The 18,676-nt window shown below is 41.3% G+C and overlaps 1 protein-coding gene across 6 annotated transcripts in view; it reads right to left on the reverse strand.

Annotated features, from left to right (window-relative positions):
• FNBP1 (formin binding protein 1) overlaps positions 1 to 18,676 on the reverse strand; it is a 140,929-nt gene that overhangs the window by 65,855 nt on the left and 56,398 nt on the right. For all 6 annotated transcript variants that reach the window (XM_029202342.1, XM_029202341.1, XM_029202340.1 and 3 more), the window contains exons 3-4: positions 11,763 to 11,819; positions 10,909 to 11,056 (exon numbers count right to left, since the gene is read on the reverse strand). In XM_029202342.1, coding sequence (XP_029058175.1) covers positions 10,909 to 11,056; positions 11,763 to 11,819 — 205 coding nt within the window. The remainder of the gene's footprint in view (positions 1 to 10,908; positions 11,057 to 11,762; positions 11,820 to 18,676) is intronic.

Below are 18,676 nucleotides of genomic sequence, written 5' to 3' on the forward strand. Positions count from 1 at the left end.
CAAAGCTTCCAAGGAGATTTTTCTGCACTGCAAGAAATCATATTTAGGCTGAATAGACAAACGGTGAGAATGTTTATTATTCACATGTTACAATCAGGTACAACAGCTGCTCATTTTACTAAATAATATATCATTAATTTTTAAAACTACATTTAAAAAAGCAAAATATGGCATTGATGTTGAGAACAGCCACTTCAAAAAAAAAAGTGGAAAAAAAAAAAGAATAAACACTCAACTAAGGACAGTCAGCCATCTGGAATTTTAAATAAAACTCAGATTCCACAGATGAAAACAAAGGAACACAAAAACTTGAAAAGGCCAAGAGAAAAGGAGCTTCCAGAAAATATGTCTGTGACAAATATTAGAATTTCCTCAAAACCTACAATGTGGTGAGTTTGAGTACTAGCAGCTTCTAAGCCTGACTCAGGATTAATTAACGTAGCGATAAATCTGTGTGTGTAGATCTTTATGTGGACCGTGTAGGAAAGCTGTGAAGCATCTTCAGACCTCCTCAAGGGAGCATTCTGTCACCACACTGAAGTCCCAAACCATAAACCCAGAAACGTTCCTGACAGGAGTTGCATTCTGCTTTTCTTCAGTAAGGCCTGTTTCCCCCAAATTCATTTATAATAAAAATATCTTCTCAATGAACTTGTTTAAAGTTCCTAAAACAGCCTGTCTCCCCGTGCCATGTTTTCAGTTATTTAACTTCCCCCGTAACACTGACCATCCAGGCACTGGGCAACCCCCCCCCCCCCCCCACCCCCACCCCCCCGCCGAGTCCAGGTCCAGGTCCAGCAGCCCCGGCCAAGTTTCCTTCATCCCCTCTCCTGCTGTGCCCTTACCCCACCGACCCTCTTATTCTCATGCTGGCTTTTACTCCCCAGAACTCTCCCCACATCCACACTTTTTACCTAGACTCCAGTAGTCTTTTTTAAACTGTTCTTCAAAAGGATCCCTTCTTTCACATCCCTTAAAATTCTAATTCCTCTGAAGAATCCCGATTAACTCAGGATGAAAGGATCTTCAAATGATCAGTATTAAGCAGCAAATGACTCAGGTTCCTCCCTTGACCTCTTCCAAGGGTATGAAACTGTTCTTCTAAACCAAAACAAGGAAAATCGCCCTTAATAAGGATTTTAGGTAGAGTGCGAGGCTGATGGGTGAAATTTTCGGGACAGTAATCCTTCCTTGGGCTGAAAGATCTTAAAATCTAACTCAAATCGTTCACTCGACAGGTGTTAATTCCACACCCACATGTGCAGGGTGTTGCTTTACTTGTGAATGAAACAAAGCCCCTTTCCTAGTGACATAGTGGACACAGCAGTAAGAGAAAGAGGGTAAGGAACTAAAGAGGAATGGGTGTGGGTGCAGGCAGCATTTAGATAGGGCGGTCTGGGAGGATGCTTGAGCAGAGACTTGAATAAAGTGTAGGAGTGAAATTGCAAAGTTCTCGGAAACACCCTTCCAAGCAGCAGGAACGGCTAATGCAGATGCTCTGAAGTGGGAAAGGGCTTGGTGTATCCAAGGAACAGCTAGAAGCCAGTGCAATGAGACTGAAAGGAAGGATAAGGCAGAAGAAGGCAAGGGCTAGACCGTGGACAGCCTCCCAAGCCACATGAGCACAATGGAAAGCTACTGGAAGTTTTAAGAAGGGAAGGGACATGGTCTGATTTGCACGATCACAAGGTTGCGCTGGCTGCTGTATGGAGAATGGACTGAATGGGGGCAGGAGGTGCAGGGGGACCAGGCAGGAGGATGGGGACCACCTGCCTAAGGATGAGCTGGTGGTGGAGATGGAGATGGGGGGCTGGATCATGGACCATGGGGCAAGCCTGGAAGCAGAGATGAGTTAAAAATAAAAGGCTTAGGACAGTCCTCCAGATGAGAGATGATGAGAGACTAGATGTGGTGAGAAGTATTTGGATTCAGAACAATTACTGAAGGGGGAGCCAACAGGACTTGACATTAGACAGAAGATGGGGCATAAGGGAAAAGTAAGTCCTGGGTGCCCCACGTTTTTGACCAGACCAACTGGGTTAAAAAGGACTGCCATTCACAGATGGCAGGAATTGCAGTTTGGAATGGGGCATGATAAAGGATAAACTTTGGGGAATCCAAAGTTTGTTTTGGACAGGTGGACAGGGCCACCGCATTGCACAACTCTGGGGCATCTTTCACACTATTGCCGGGCTCCAGGGCCTCTGCTGACAGCGGTGTAGACATGGGTGATGGGTGATGCTATATCGGACATTTAAGGGGAGATGACTGGATATAGGAGAGTCAGGTGAGATACACCACAGTAGTGAAGAAATTCTCATACTTTTTAGAAGAAAAAGAAGGTCTCATTCTAACTTACAAGGGGGAAATACAAAACCCAAAGTCACATTTCAAATCCATGAAATCAAGGACAGAATTTAAGGACCCTGATAATTAAGTATGTTACTCCATAAATGAGAAAATAAAATTTCTTTGGTTCACCAGGCCAATGGTTTTGCAGTGACAGAACCACAGTGGGGACAGGGTGTTAATTAATTGATTGTCGCTATCACATGTTCTTTGAAAACAAAGAGAACAGAACAAAACAAAATACACCTCCCAGACATACATTAAACCAGGGGATATTAGTGGGTGCTGTATAAGCGTGACACGCAGAAGACCAACAACTTTTATAGGGTTTCCCGCTTTTTGATTTATTTAAATAAATGCTGTAACACCAGTGAGGAAGAACAGCTCTTTAGACCCGCTGCTTCTTTTCCAGATCATGAAATCTAAGATCTGCCTTGCTTTCCTGTGTTTTCTTCCTACAGGTTCTGGCTTTATAACAGAGTATCCACAGTTGAATCTCAATAGGACTGAATAAATCAAAAACAGATTTGTAATTAGCTTGGTCATATAGATAAGCTCCTTTTACTTTTTGCTTTCCTTCATGCTAAGTTTTGTCTCTTTGCTATCATCTCTTATAAAAACATGTTCTAGGGAGTGCCCTGGTGGTCCAGTGGTTAGGATTCAGCACTTTCACTGCCGTGGCCCAGGTCAGGAAACTGAGATCCCACAAGCTGCATGGCACAGTGCAGCCAAAAAACAAACCAACCAACAAAGACCAACCAAAAAACCAAAACATGTTCTAAACATATTAGAGTCAGTCTGGGCACAGAACTGCCTCGTAGGAAATTAAGCCCCTTCGTAAGTTTCATAAATAGGATATAGCCAATACCTAAACTTTTAAATGTGTGGCTTTTATTTTATTTATTTAAAATTTTTATTTATTTATTTATTTATTTATTTGTGGCTGAGTTGGGTCTTTGTTGCTGCACATGGGCCTTCTCTAGTTGCAGCAAGCAGGGGCTACTCTTCGTTGCGGTGCGCGGGCTTCTCATTGCAGTGGCTTCTCTTGTTGTGGAGCACGGGCTCTAGGCACACGGGCTTCAGTAGTTGTGGCTCGCGGGCTCAGTAGCTGTGGCGCACGGGCTTAGTTGCTCCGCGGCACGTGGGATCTTCCGGGACCAGAGCTCGAACTCGGGTCCCCTGCATTGGCAGGCAGATTCTTAACCACTGTGTAAATGTGTGGCTTTTAGTATCCACTTTTAAACATTTCCAAAACCTTGGGGGAAATTTTCATATTGTCAATTCTCAGTAATGTGGGGTCTTGCAAGCATTATCTGAGATTTATAAAAATTTTTAGTGAGTCACTGAAGGTATAATTATTTCCTCCAGAACTCTTCAGATAACCATTGCCAAAAAGTGATTCTGCTCCTGGCCAACATTTCGTAATCAAGCGTTCCTTCCACCTGCCAGGAGAAATGTAGTTGGAGGTTCCAGTAAATGTTGGCTGGAACCTCCGCATTCCCCTCCTGGAGCTATAAATCCCCATAAACCCCTCATATGTAGTTAGTGGTGACCACTGCAGATAACCCTACACAGACTCAAAGGTTGGAGCTGAACCTCTCTCTCTAAAATTCTTTAATAACTTGATTCAGAGTGCAAAAATTGCTAGTAAGAGCATATTTATAATAGTTCTTTCAGAGGAATCTATCTGATAGCAACTCTGAATTACCCACATCTCAGATAAGCCAATTCACACCCACGTTGATCCTTTCAGCAATTTGGGAATCTCATCTTTTCTTCTTTTAAAGACCATCAATCTCACAAATGGCCAAAGTTTAACCAAGAGCCATGAATCTGGTCTGCTTTGACCTCATAGTCTCATTTCTGGGAATTTAGCTTGGAGAAATAATCCCCACCCCACACACAAAGAAAACAGCTACAGAAGTAAAGAATTCACGGCAGTATGATTTATATAACCAACTAAATAACTAAATAAATAATCAGAAACCACTAATAGCCTATGATCAAACAATAATTAGTTAAGTGAATTATGTGTTAGAATAATACATAGCCACTAAAATTCTAATTATGAAAACTATATATTTTCATGTAGAAACATATAAAGTGTTTATGATATTGAATGGGGAATAAAGAAAAACAGATTATACCTATACTAGGACTAATACTCTTAAATGTTATATGTGTATTATATCCATATATAGAGGATATCAGTACTTCTCTATATAAATAACTATCTATATATCTATAAATGACATCCAGAAGGAAACTTGGAAAAATGATGCTTTTGACTGATAAGGATTGTGAGTTTTTGTTCTTTAATTCAGAGTTTTAGTAACATTCTTTAAAAACTTTGGTAACTAATCAATGAATCACAGCAACTCCCCTTAAAAAGGGAAAGTAAATAAAAGAAACAGACGTTCTTATTGTATGTGGTCAGCTTAAAGAGATGAGGAATCTTGTACTTCCTGTAAGAACGGTCAGTGTGTACTTTGACTTATATTCACCCCAAGGACTGGCCACTGAGTCCATTACCTCTAAAGAGAAGGTGAGCATCTTGCCAAAAATACAGTTGCCTTAAGTGGAGCCCATGAGGTGAAGAAATTAAGAGCCCCCCTCCTCTCAGGCTTCCAGGAGTGTTGGTGTTTCCTAATGAGAACTGCTGCTGGCTTGAACACCAGGCTTTGGAAAGAACCTCAACGGCTGTGCTCTTGAAAATGGCAAGTCAGAGCTCTCTTTTAAAGAATTTCCTTTTACAAAATCAACATATTCTCATCAAAACGAGCAAACGGATTTTCATGTGTCAGGACCAACACTGGTTATTTATAATATTATGTGAGTGAGCTGCATTGTAATAGGAGAACATAGCATATGTGGAAACTGCTGCACAAAAATCATATTTTCTCAAGTCTACAAATAACAAACGCTGGAGAGGGTGTGGAGAAAAGGGAACCCTCCTACTCTGCTGGTGGGAATGTAAGTTGGTGCAGCCATTATGGAAAACAGTATGGAAGCTCCTCAGAAAACTAAAAATAGAACTACCATATGATCCAGCAATTCCACTCCTGGGCATATACCAGGACAAAACTGTAATTCAAAAAGATACACGCACCCCTATGTTCACAGCAACACTATTCACAATAGCCAAAACATGGAAACAACCTAAATGTCCATCAGCAGATGAATGGATAACGAAGATGTGGTACATATATACAATGGAATACTACTCAGCCATAAAAAAAGAACGAAATAATGCCATGTGCAGCAGCATGGATGGACCTAGAGATTATCGTACTATGTGAAGTAAGTCAGAAAGAGAAAGACAAATACCATATGATATCACTTATATGTAGAATCTAAAATACGGCACAAGTGAACCTATCTACAAAACAGAAACAGACTCACAGACATAGAGAATGAAGCCAGGGATGGGGGGGAAGGGGTGGTGTGGTGGGGAGGGAGAGGGATGGACTGGGAGTTTGGGGTTTAGTAGATGCAAACTATTACATTTAGAATGGATGAACAACAAGGTCCTACTGTATAGCACAGGGAACTATATCCAATCTCCTGGGATAAACCATAGTGGAAAAGAATTTTTTTTTTATGTTGACAAAGTCTTTTCACGCTTTTTTTTTTTTTGGCCTCACCGCGCGGCATGTGGGATCTTAGTTCCCCGACCAGGGGTCAAACCTGTGCCCCCTGCTGCGGAAGCGCAGAGCCTTAACCACTGGACCGCCAGGGAAGTCCCAAAAGCAATGTATATATACGTGTGTGTAACTGAGTCACTTTGTTGTACGGCAGAGATTGGCATAACATTGTAAATCAACTACACTTCAATAAAAAATAAAATAAATTTTAAAAATCATCCTTTCTCCCAAAAACATGAACAACAAGTACTATCCTACTTTACTTTTAAGACTTCAAGAGTTTTTAAAATTAATTTTTATTGGAGTACAGTTGATTTACAATCTTGTGTTAGCTTCTGCTGTACAGGAAAGTGAATCAGTTATACTTTTAAGACTTTAAGCTTTTGTTTACGATCAAACAGCTGGCCCAGGAGCATGATATGGCCTCAGAGGCAAGGAGAATATCCATCTCTCCCACTATGTCACTGTCTTCTACTTCCTTTCAAATCCATTCAAAAAAGGAAGGAAACCTCATCTTTTGCATGGTGAGCTATTTCTCACCAGGCACTCTTGTTAGAGATTCATCTAACGAAATATCGCAAAATCTATATGAAAAATAATTTTCTACTAGTATTCTGAACTGAACTTGGAAATCCTCTCTATATGCAGTAACGAGATCCAGCAGTAATCCTGTAAATTCTAAATCGTCCCTTTGGGCAGGGAGGATTTCGCCACTGTATCAAATGGCCCAAAATGTATTAGGCTGATGGTTAAGAATGGTACTTAAGCAAGACACTATTTCTAGTCAGCCATGAGAAACAGTAACTCGACCTAAAATTTTAAAAGCGGCTTGTTTTCAATGCCGTCAGCCAATTCAACATTTTTTAGACTGGTCCTGTTATGGACAATATTGTTATGACATATGGTCACAAGGAGACCTGTATCTGCTCCTGTTTTCTGTAATAAACCCTGATCAAACCCTTTCTGGAGTAGAAAGGAGATTCTGTACTGAGAAACAGAATGACCTGATGGAAGGTACCAGATATGCAGTGCCTATACATCAATACACAGAATGTGGTGCTAGGCGGTTTGCACCTGGCTTCTTGCGATCCTCCCCTGAACTCGGGAAGGTGGTTTATTATAATCAGCCTCAGTTACAGATGCAGAACTGGATGCTCAGAGAGTTATATAACCTGCCTAAGGTTTCCTAGCTGGTGGGGCTGCCGGAGTCCTGAGTGGGTTTGTTGACTGCAGAGCCTGGGTCCTTTCCTCTCCTCCCTGACGGCCGGGAGCTGCGGCTCTCTGGACATACTGCTGATTGAGGCTCTCCTCTCCTCTAAAGAAGATCTGAAGTTCACTGTCAGCCCTTCATGGTCCCGCATCGAAGCAGCAACTGGATTTGACCCCAGAAGAGCTGGATTTGGGCTCTCGCTCTGTTGTGGCACTTCTGCTGATAATTACCATCACCAGAAAGTGGAAGCCATCACATTCTACTGTGGTTTTGACAGTCATCCTTATGAAAATTAGATCACTTACTAAGAAAAGTCAGGGTAGCCAAAGGTGAAAGGTTGCAAGGAGAAACACTGCATAGTATGAGATGATCTCAAGGAGCCCTTTCTACAGCTGACTGCTGATGGAGACCTTCACACCAGTCAGCCCAGCATCCTGGGGTGTAAGATCCAGAAAATAACTCAGTGGGAACCAGAGCATGTGTGTGAATGTGCGCTGCCCTGAGACGTGGGCTGCCTGCTAGCAAAATGTAAGATAATGAGCACAATGTATAAGATAACGGCCCTCCCCCTCCCCCAGGGATGCTGTGAGGATAGAAGTCAGTTATTATAACCTGTAAAAACGAACACTTGAGGGGCTTCTCTGTGGCGCAGTGGTTGAGAGTCCACCTGCCGATGCAGGGGACACGGGTTCGTGCCCCGGTCCGGGAAGATCCCACATGCCGCGGAGCGGCTGGGCCCGTGAGCCATGGCCGCCGAGGCTGCGCGTCCGGAGCCTGTGCTCCGCAACGGGAGAGGCCACAACAGTGAGAGGTCCGCGTACCACAAAAAAAAAAACAAAAACGAACACTTGAGGCCAAACAGTTAAATATCCAATATTATGAGAGTAATTTTAGAAATCAGAGAACATCAACACAACGCCACATCATGCAGTCATTCAAAATAACGGTAGCTATTACCCACATAATAAGCAAAGCAGAAATGTTCATGATGCGTGATATTAAAACACCACAAATGTACTTACTGATATTCTTTCTAGAATTTTAAAAGGTTTCACAAGTTCTTAAATTTTCATCTCAATAGAATTACAAAAGGCTTTAAGACAGCATACTGTTTACAGCTCCTCTCAACAGAACATCTGACTCAGAGAAGTGTACGTGTAATTCCCCTTAAAACAAAAGGAACACTATGCATCGCAAGGTATTATTTAACCTGTGTCTGCACCACCTATAATTTACTCATTAAATTTCTATAATTTTTAATTAAAAAAGAAAAAGAATTCAAAGTACAGACATGACAGACTGTAAAAAAGACATGATTACCAGTGAGTAAATAAAACAGAAGGACACAATCATAACACAGCAAAGAAATACAAGGCTCTGCAACGAGTAAAACAAAGTCTAACTGAGAGCTAAGCTATGTCGAAGAAGGCTGCTTCTACTTCTCAATTCTTTCTTTCACTCCAAGAGTATTGATCGAGAGCCTGCTTTGTGCCACACTGGGCACCGTTCCAGGGACTGAGAATACAACAGTGGACAAGAAAATTCTTGCCCCAGTGGAGCTTACAGCGTGGGGTGAAAGAAAAACAAACAAGTAAATACATAAAATGTTAGATGCTGGTTAAGTACTAAAGAAAAATAAAGCAGGGGGACGTGGTAGAAATGGGGTGGAGAAGGTGGGGGGACTTTGTAATTTTAAATAAGGTAAACAAGATAGACCTCCATGAGATGATATTCCTGAGAAAGAAGTCAGGAAGTGAGTTCTGCAGATACCTGGGGGAAAAGCTTACCAAGGCGAGAAAGGCCAGTGCAAAGGCCCTGGGGCAGGATCGAACAGGGTAAGAAGGCCACGTGGTCGGAGGGGGAGAATTCAAAAAAAGTAGGAGGAGGCCAAGTTATGTGGGCTTCACATTTCATGATTCACTCCAGAAATACAATTAATGATTGCTACTAAGGTAAATACACAGAGTTTTTGTTTAGGGTGTTGGCTAAAATGCTAAGCTGTATGAGTGAAGGAAGGTCAGCAAGAGACACAAGCCACTGACCAAAGTAACAAATAAGAAGAAGGTATAAACTTTGCAAGGTCAAGGGAAAGTCAGGAACCAGGGAAGTAGTCCAGCATCGTGTTCAGATTTACTGTGTTTACTTTATGATTATATTAGGTATTTTGCTTAATTCCAAACCTTAATATTCTGTTTCACTTCTTCCTTTCCATCATATAAAAGAAAAGCTCTCCTTTTCTTATAAAAGACCAATCTCCACGGTCTATAGATACTGTCACTGAATTGGAGCTCTGGTGCAGGGTTTCTCAGCCCCTATGGACATTTTGGACCAGGTAATTCTTTGTCGTGGAGGCTGTTCTTTGTGTTATAGGATGTTTAGCAGCACCTTTGGGTTCTACCCACTAGATGCCAGTAGCAACCCCCCAGCTATAATGCCCCTAACAACCAAAAATGTCTCCAGACATTGACAAATGTTTGCTGGGGCGGGGAGCAAAATTGTGCCTGCTTGGTAATCACTGCTTTAATGTGAATAGATAAAAACATCAGCTCAGTGTATTAACTCTTTTTGTAATTCAATGGGTTGATCCTAAGGCATATATCTCTTCCTAACTTCTAAACATACCCAAAGCTATCTGCTACATATTTATAGTTCAGAAAGAACTAAACTCCTCAGATGTTCCAAACACCTTCCTGTCTCAGGGCCTTTGCACAGCTGCTCCCTCTATTGAATGTTTGTCCCATGCAACTCCTACTTGTCCCTCAAGTCCTGTTAAAGCCTTAACTGTCAAGCCCCCCAGGAAGCTTTCCCATGATCCAGAGCATAAGCATGTTAGGTGTTCCCATTTTTTATATGTTCTCACATATGTACTCGTACTTTGTTGAAACTATCACAACTGCAATTAAATAATTATTTTGGTCATTATTATTTAATATCTCCACCATTTCAGCAAGAAACCTATCAATCTTGTCTCATGTATCTCCAGAGCACTAAAAGAATTACTGTGGACTCAAATTTATATAGAAAAGCATATCACTGGCCAACTTTGGTACTTTATTACTAACAAATTATTATGCACCTCATAGGCGATCAAAGTACAATGATACAGACCACCATGGCTTAATGATAAATCTCTTAGGGCAAAATCTTGACTATGAATATATTTTACTTGAGGGTACATTTTTCCCTTTTGTTAACAACAAAAGCTATGAAAAGACTGTAATGATGACAAGAGGAACAAAAAGGCCCTCTTCATTAGGTGACAATGAATGAGCCACGGAACGGAGTGGCTGTAACTGAGGTCATCCTTCTGGCTCTTTTGAACTCCTTATAACATTTATTTTAACACAGTTTATTCCACACAGCATACATCATATTGTATTGCTTACTCTTGTATATCTGATAGCCGCAAATATATTTAAATTCCTCAAAGGGGTTAGTATTCTGGGATCCACAAATGAGTTTCAGAAAGTCTGAGGGATGCTTGAAATCGGATGTAAAGACTAGTAATTTACTCATTAAATTACTCCAGTGTTCATAGAAACACTTTCTACGAACAGGGTCAGGAATGTTTATACGTGTCTCAAAGGTGGCAATTTAAGACCCACCATCTCATATGATTCCATTTATTGATAATTTTAAAACTTGTAGGGATATTCCCATCATCTTTGGTCCATCTCGTAGGAAGAAAAAACAAATTTTAGTTACCGATTTCCTCTCCTGCTTCAATTCCTGGACGTAGCGTGCTAACTCCACGGTGATCTGGGAGGTCATGTTCTCGGAGATGACTTCATGCTGTCCAGCATAATCGTTCATCTCATTCAGGGTGGAAAGGAAGGCTTTACATGCTGTATACCTACAGAACAGAACGCACACCACTCCTTTTCAAACAAGGCACATCATCTCTCATGTTGCTTCCCACCAGCGAAATAGTAATTAAAATCAGGTTAATTTGCATACAGCTCCCATAGGGTCTTGACAATTCATTACACATAAGAGGGTTCTCATCAAAATGGTGCAGAATAAATTACAACTGAAACATTTTTCATTGTGTAAAGCCGAATTGCCCTACATAAGGCAATATTTGGCTTTGTTAATAGCCCACATATAACCCAAAATACATATACGTACTATAGGTACTAATATCATGGATATTTAGATCTAAATTATAGATAATACTTTTGGACTTTTCATGTTAAGATGTCTTAACTGCTGTCCGAAACAGACATACTTCTTGGATGAATGAGACGCCTGATATTACAAAACCAAATCAAGATGTAGAGTGCAGAATCCACACTTCCTGTATTTGCTTAGATTATATTCTAAGCTTTTCCTAATTACCTTAACTGAAACAATCTGGAATGGGTCTAGTGACTCAGTATAAGTTATTTGAGTAGGTTTTTATTGTCTTTCCCCCAATTTAAAAACTGGCACAGATATGAATGAGGAAGGCAACTTGTTTCTGTAGATATATTATCTCTACAAAATATATGTAGATTTCCTTTATAATCATCACCAATGCCATATAGATATTACCACATAACAATCAATGATAAACACACCTGTATTCTTCTTCCTCCTTCGAGTTCTTTTTAGGTTGGTATTTCTTCGAAAGATTCCTAAAACAAAAAGGCAGACATGTCACCTTACACAGAAAGATAACTGAGAAATCAGGAATGAAAGAAGTCAGTGCTTTTGTTTACAAGTTAAAAAAAGAAAAGTCACAAAGTGTCCACAGCTGAAATCCATTTGTTTCCTTCCATCTTTCAGCATGAAAGGCTTGCATAGCTTTGACTCTTTTACCTAAAGGTAGAGCAAATAAGAACAGAAATGGTCGCCAACTGGTCGTTTACCTGGATGTGAAGACCTGACATTATTTAACCGGAGAGGGCAGACCATGTGTTTCTATGCAACCATTATTGCTCTAAATCCAAGGCAAGCATATGGACTGAGTCCAGATGTTTGAATGAAAAATCAAAGTGTCAAGGGCAGGTTTTCAAGGCTGTGTGCCGCTCTCCCAAAACCTAATGAAAACTACTTGTGAATAAGTCTTCTTGAAGGAGGTAGAGACAATATTTGGGGGGATGTTTATGCTAAGACATTTAGCAAGGAGAACTTTTAACCTGCCTAGCAGGCTTGCACTGAACACACTCAGATTAGTCAAAATTGCTCTAATCTATCTTCCTAATCCCATCTCCAGGTCAAGAATCCAGATACTCCCCTCTACATTCTGCATGCTTCAAGTTACACAAAAACTAAGAGGTAATCTTGAAAAAAGAAAACTCACTAACATTTGTTCCACTGATTGATTTCTTTTGGGTCCTGATTTTGGCTTCTGTAGTTAGAAGAACAGCCATAAAGGCACTTCCCTGGTGGTCCAGTGGTTAAGAATCCATCTTGCAATGCAGGGGACACCAGTTCGAACCCTGGTCGGGGAACTAAGATCCCACATGCGGGAGGGCAACTAAGCCCATGCGCCACAACCAGAGAGAAGCCTGCGCGATGCAACGAAAGATCCCATGAGCTGCAACTAAGACCTGATGCAGCCAATAAATAAATAAATAAATATTGAAAAAGAAAAAAGGAAGAAGAACAGCCATAGATAAAGAGGATGTGGTACATATATACAATGGAATACTACTCAGCCATTAAAAAGAATGAAATAATGCCATTTGCAGCAACATGGATAGACCTGGAGTAAGGATGGACCTTACTAAGTGAAGTAAGTCAGAAAGAGAAAGACAAATACCATATGATATCACTTATATGTGGAATCTAAAATATGGCACAAATAAACCTATCTACAAAACAGAAACAGACTCACAGACATAGAGAACAGACTTGTGGTTGCCAAGGGGGAGAGGGCTGGAGGAGGGATGGACTGAGAGTTTGGGGTTAGTAGATGCAAACTATTACATATAGAATGGATGGACAACAAGGTCCTACTATATAGCACAGGGAACTATATTCAATGTCCTGGGATAAACCATAATCGAAAAGAATATGAAAAAGAATGTGTGTGTGTGTCTGTGTCTGTGTCTGTGTGCGTGTGTGTATATATATATATATATATATATATATATATATATATATAGAGAGAGAGAGAGAGAGAGAGAGAGAGAGAGAGAGAGGGAGAGAGGGAGAGAGGGAGAGAGCTGAGTCACTTTGCTGTACAGCAGAAATTAACATCAACTATACTTCAATTTTAAAAAAAAGAGGGCTTCCCTGGTGGCACAGTGGTTGAGAGTCCGCCTGCCGATGCAAGGGACGCGGGTTCGTGCCCCGGTCTGGGAAGATCCCACATGCCGCGGAGCGGCTGGGGCCCGTGAGCCATGGCCGCTGAGCCTGCGCGTCCAGAGCCTGTGCTCCACAGCGGGAAAAGCCACAACCGTGAGAGGCCTGCGTACCGCAAAAAAAAAAAAAAAAAAAAAAAGAAGAAGCAGAACAACAGCCCTAGGAGTGGACTAGTGGTCCACAGTGGGACTCCATATGACAGCATCTCAGTATTCACTTCCCTGTTTATTCCATGTTGCTATTCCTCTTTCATAGTAGCTACTTTCATTATTTCACATTCTATTTCTTTCATTTCCCCTGAATCTACAGATATGCCTAGAAAAGTGTGCAATAATAAGTTTACAATTTTGATCATGGTACGTTTTACAGACAAAGCGAAATGTGAGTTCACCTCTAACAGGTGTTACTAGGTGACATGAGAGGCAGAGGACTTTAGTAAAAAGGACGTTGCTCTGGGAACCCAGAGGCCATGTGACTAGATGGTGTAACCTCAGACAAAGCAATGGGCAAGCCTGTGCTTCCAGTTCCTCATCTGTAAGCCTGAGTCAGGTGGGTGAAATGACCTCTATTGTCCCTTAAAGTTTGGAAATTCCCAGGGAATATATATCACCCAATAGAATAGTGATTGTTGCAATTACTTTGAAAAGAAGTCATGGGGTTTCCCTGGTGGCACAGTGGTTGAGAGTCCGCCTGCCGATGCAGGGGATGCGGGTTCGTGCCCCGGTCCGGGAAGATCCCACGTGCCGTGGAGCGGCTGGGCCCGTGAGCCATGGCCGCTGAGCCTGCGCGTCCAGAGCCTGTGCTCCACAACGGGAGAGGCCACAACAGAGAGAGGGCCGCGTACCACAAAAAAAAAAAAAAGAAGTCATGGGTATATAACAATTTAAAAATTATAATTAGACAAACTGATGAAAGAAAAATCTACTGACTTGGAGGTTGCTATCACGTGAGCTATGCTTAAACAAACTACATTGTGTTTTCTCTACTGATACTCTGGATACACAGTAAAGATTATCTAATAGATCTAGATTTGAAAGAATGTGAAAAAGCAGTACTTCCTTGAAGCAGGTGCCTTAGAGAAAAATTAATGCAAAAGAGAGAAATTTTTGTTTTTAATTTAATTTTTTTAACATCTTTATTGGAGTATAATTGCTTTACAATGGTGTGTTAGTTTCTGCTTTATAACAAAGTGAATCAGCTATACATAGCTGATTCACTTTGTTAAAAGAGATGAATCTTATATATTGAAAGCATGGTAGAATTCTTTGAGTTGCCTACCACATTTAGTCCTTAAAAAGGTAGATTTAATAAAAACAATAGCTCCGACTTACATGTACCAGGAATAAAAGGGGAGCCATGGAAAGCAGATGACTAATCAATAGGTTATTTTCCAAATATATTTAAAGCAGCATATATGGGACCTGCAGTATTGAAAAGCCTAGAGGTTGCATGTGAGATATTTTTAGTGCATGGTTTTAAATACTGACCATTTCTTCTGCTAACTATAAATTACAAATGGAAAATGTCACTTCTAAATTCACATCTTATATAAAAACTCATTCAAAACTGTTATTTTAGAGGTTGATTTAAATCTACATTTTCTTTTTAGCTTTCAGTCATTAGCAGATGTAAAAATAACTTAAATTTTATATCTAGTTGAAGGGACCATAGCTTGAAGAGATCCAGGTGAAACCAGTACTTTTTATAGTTCCATTTTACCAGTCAAATCCTAACCAGGATTAAAGACCTGTTGTGGGTGATCTCCAGTAAAGACGCTCCAGTACTGAAGAATGATTATCACTTTGATGATGTTAGCATATATAGCATTCAAAATGCTTCTTAAAAGCATCAATGGGGCTTCCCTGGTGGAGCAGTGGTTGAGAGTCCGCCTGCCGATGCAGGGGACGCGGGTTCGTGCCCCGGAGCGGCTGGGTCCGTGGGCCGTGGGCGCTGAGCCTGCGCATCCGGAGCCTGTGCTCCGCAGCGGGAGAGGCCACGGCAGTGAGAGGCCCACGTACGGCAAAACAAAAAAAACAAAAAAAACAAAAACCATCAATGAATAATTCACTCTATAGACACCAGCAGAAAACTAAAAGCTTAAGAGGTCTAGAAGGGATAAGGGTATTTCTCTCAGGGACCACTACAAAAAAAAGAGCAACTTGCATTTCCATTCTCTGGAGGTGGGCTTTCTCGCCCTATTTGTATGAGGTTACTTTAAAAATGAGCAAGCAAATAAACACCAAAAGCACCTTTAAATTTATGGCGTCTTTCTGAGAAATTTAAATTGTTTTATACACTTGCTCTTCAGATAGGCTAATTAAAAGGTAAAAGGAAAATATACATCTTTTAATAAAGATACTGGATTTAAATTTGGTTGGTCCTAAGAACTGCGGTGAGGCTTCTAAAAAGGAAAAACTTGGGCCTCATTCCAGACCCTCTGAAATGGAAGGTCCAAGGCTGGACACAGGAATGTTTTGTGTTGTTATTTTTTTTTTAATCTGTCTTTTATATTTTAAAAGCTCACCACAGACTGCCAGATAAAGATGGCACAATAAAATCTGATCAGAGGACTGTGCTTTTCCAACAAGAGGCGAAATAAAAGCCAGGAAATTTTCAACAGCAGAAAATAAACCAATGAAGAAAGGCACGTCACCCCAGTCTACACACTCTGAGGAGTGGTGACCAGCGTGAGGGACAGAAATTTCTGGAACAGTGTAGAACAGATGCTTGACCCCCACCCTCACAGTCACAGGGAGGGAAACAAGTCCACAGAACCCTGAAAACCGATTCAGACAGAAGTAAACTGAGGGGTGAGTAAGCACTCAGGGAACAGTGACAGAAAAGATCTGAGAGGAAGACATGCAGGCTGACCACCCAGATGCCAGGACTTGGCAGGAGCTGGGGCTGGCCACCTGGGTCTCTACTTCCCAGGGCTGCAGGCTGAATGCCTGGGGAAGATTACCACAAAACCTAGGGATTCCCAAGGAATAGGGGTGAACGCCTTTGACCTAATGGAGTGAATGTTAAAACAGAACCTCTAACAAAGTTTCAGAACAGACAACAAAACTCAGAGCCTCGAAGACAAGATGTACAAAAACAAGTGCTTTTGAGACCATGCCCCATGGGGTTAATAAAAACTGGTGACTAACAGAAATTCTTGAGCTTGCCTTCCAGTATATTAAAAACCCCTTCACGTGTAACCTGCCTTCACCGATCAAGCCGATGCTGTAATTGTTGCTACAAAAGGCTTAGCTGTCCTCCAAGCATCACACAGCCGACACAATAAGATGTTTGCCTGGGTTGTTTTCCAGGAACTTAGAGCTAGCTGTGTCTAGCTCAAGCTCAAGCCAGCTAAGACTGGTCGGGACTACCTAAAACAGGGCCTGCACAGGTGTCTGGTAAATGACATTTTGACACCAGAGGGCCAAAAACCCCACCCTCAGTTCATGCTAAGCGCCTCCATTTTTGAACATGCATCCCATGAAGAAGCAAGTAACTCAGATACGCCACACAGAACACTCATTACCTCACCTTTTCCCTACCTGCAATCACCTTTCCCCACGCCTAAGACTACCCTGCTTCTTTATCCCATAAATATCCCAAGTCTCTCACCTTCAGGGAGGTGGACCTGAGACTTGTTCTCCTATCTCCTCGCTTGGCTGCCTTGTGAATAAACCCTTTCCCTCCTGCAAACCTCGGCGTCTCAGTGTTTGGCTTGTTGCATGTTGGCAAATGAACCTGGTTTGGTAACACTTTCCTCCACGCTGACCCTATAAGGGAGCTCAGAGGGAAAGACCAATGGCACCGGAAGCACAGCAGTGATCATTCACATTCTATCAGATCAAACAGGGGCACTGGTGTTGCTTGTGTTAATAACAAAAACATGCTTAGGCATCAACCTAAGACGTTTACATGTTTTATCTCATTAAGTCCCCTCAAGAGCCTTATAAGGTGAGAATTATCATCATTATTATTATTGACATATTACAGATGAAAAAGACAAAGCACAGAGAGTAATTTGTCCCAAATCATATTACAATTAAGTGGAAGAACATCCCAGGCATTGGGACTCTTAGAGTCTGTTACTTGTAACCACTTCACTAAACTGCCTGTATTAAATATAAGCAAGGTGAAGGGATGTAGTATGTAATACGGAAGAAAAGGAAGGGACTTCCCCGGTGGCGCAGTGCTTAAGAATCCGCCTGTCAATGCAGGGGACGCAGGTTCGATCCCTGGTCCGAGAAGATCCCACATGCCGTGGAGCAACAAAACCCGTGCGCCACAACTACTGAGCCCGCGCTCTGCAACAAGAGAAGCCACCGCAATGAGAAGCCCACGCACCGCAACGAAGAGTAGCCCCCACTCACTGCAACTAGAGAAAGCCTGCGCACGGCAACGAAGACCCAATGTGGCCAAAAATTTAAAAAAATCAAAATAAAAAAGAAGAAGAAAAGGAAGGAAGAAAATGACAGAGAAAAACCCAAAATCTGGAAGAAAACACACAAGGAAATGACGCAAATCCTAACTCCTCCAGAATATCTTACACTATAAACAAATTTAATAAAAACACAAAGCCAATAAAGCAAGAATCCCCAGCCTACAGGATAAAACAGAATGGGATGAAACTGGGAGGCTGCAAAGCTAAGGAAACGAACTAGGAACTAAAACACACAACTCCAGAGCTAATAAATAAATTAGGCTGGATATCAAATTTAAGAGAGAAAAGTTTTAAGACAATCATAACGTGGAAAGCAACTCTCATAATCAGAAAAAGAAAAAAGATCTGAAGAACAAGATGCTGTAACGTAAGGAAAATGGATCTCTGAAGCATATGACCCAATAAGCAGAACAGAAAAAAATTCAGATATAATTGAAGAAAGTTCCCCTGAAATAAATTATTGACTTTTCATATGAAAGGGAAATTGACAACGAGTGATCAACCACAAGGCATTGCTTGGTAAGGTTATCAAACTGCTAAAGTGGAACAAAAAATTCTTCACATACAGAGTCAAAAAAGCAAGTCACCTACAAAGAATAAAAATTTGGCTGGCCCCAGACTTTTCAACCAGAAGACAATGCAGCAACAAAGTTTGGAGAGAAAAGTATGACCAGAGAATAATCAAGTCAAATTGTTGTTAAGTGCAGTCTACCTTCCACATCTGTGGGGTCTACATCCACAGAG

Source organism: Monodon monoceros, unplaced genomic scaffold (genome assembly GCF_005190385.1).
Source record: "Monodon monoceros isolate NGI ecotype Baffin Bay Population unplaced genomic scaffold, NGI_Narwhal_1 Super_Scaffold_5, whole genome shotgun sequence".
Lineage (NCBI taxonomy): Eukaryota > Metazoa > Chordata > Mammalia > Artiodactyla > Monodontidae > Monodon > Monodon monoceros.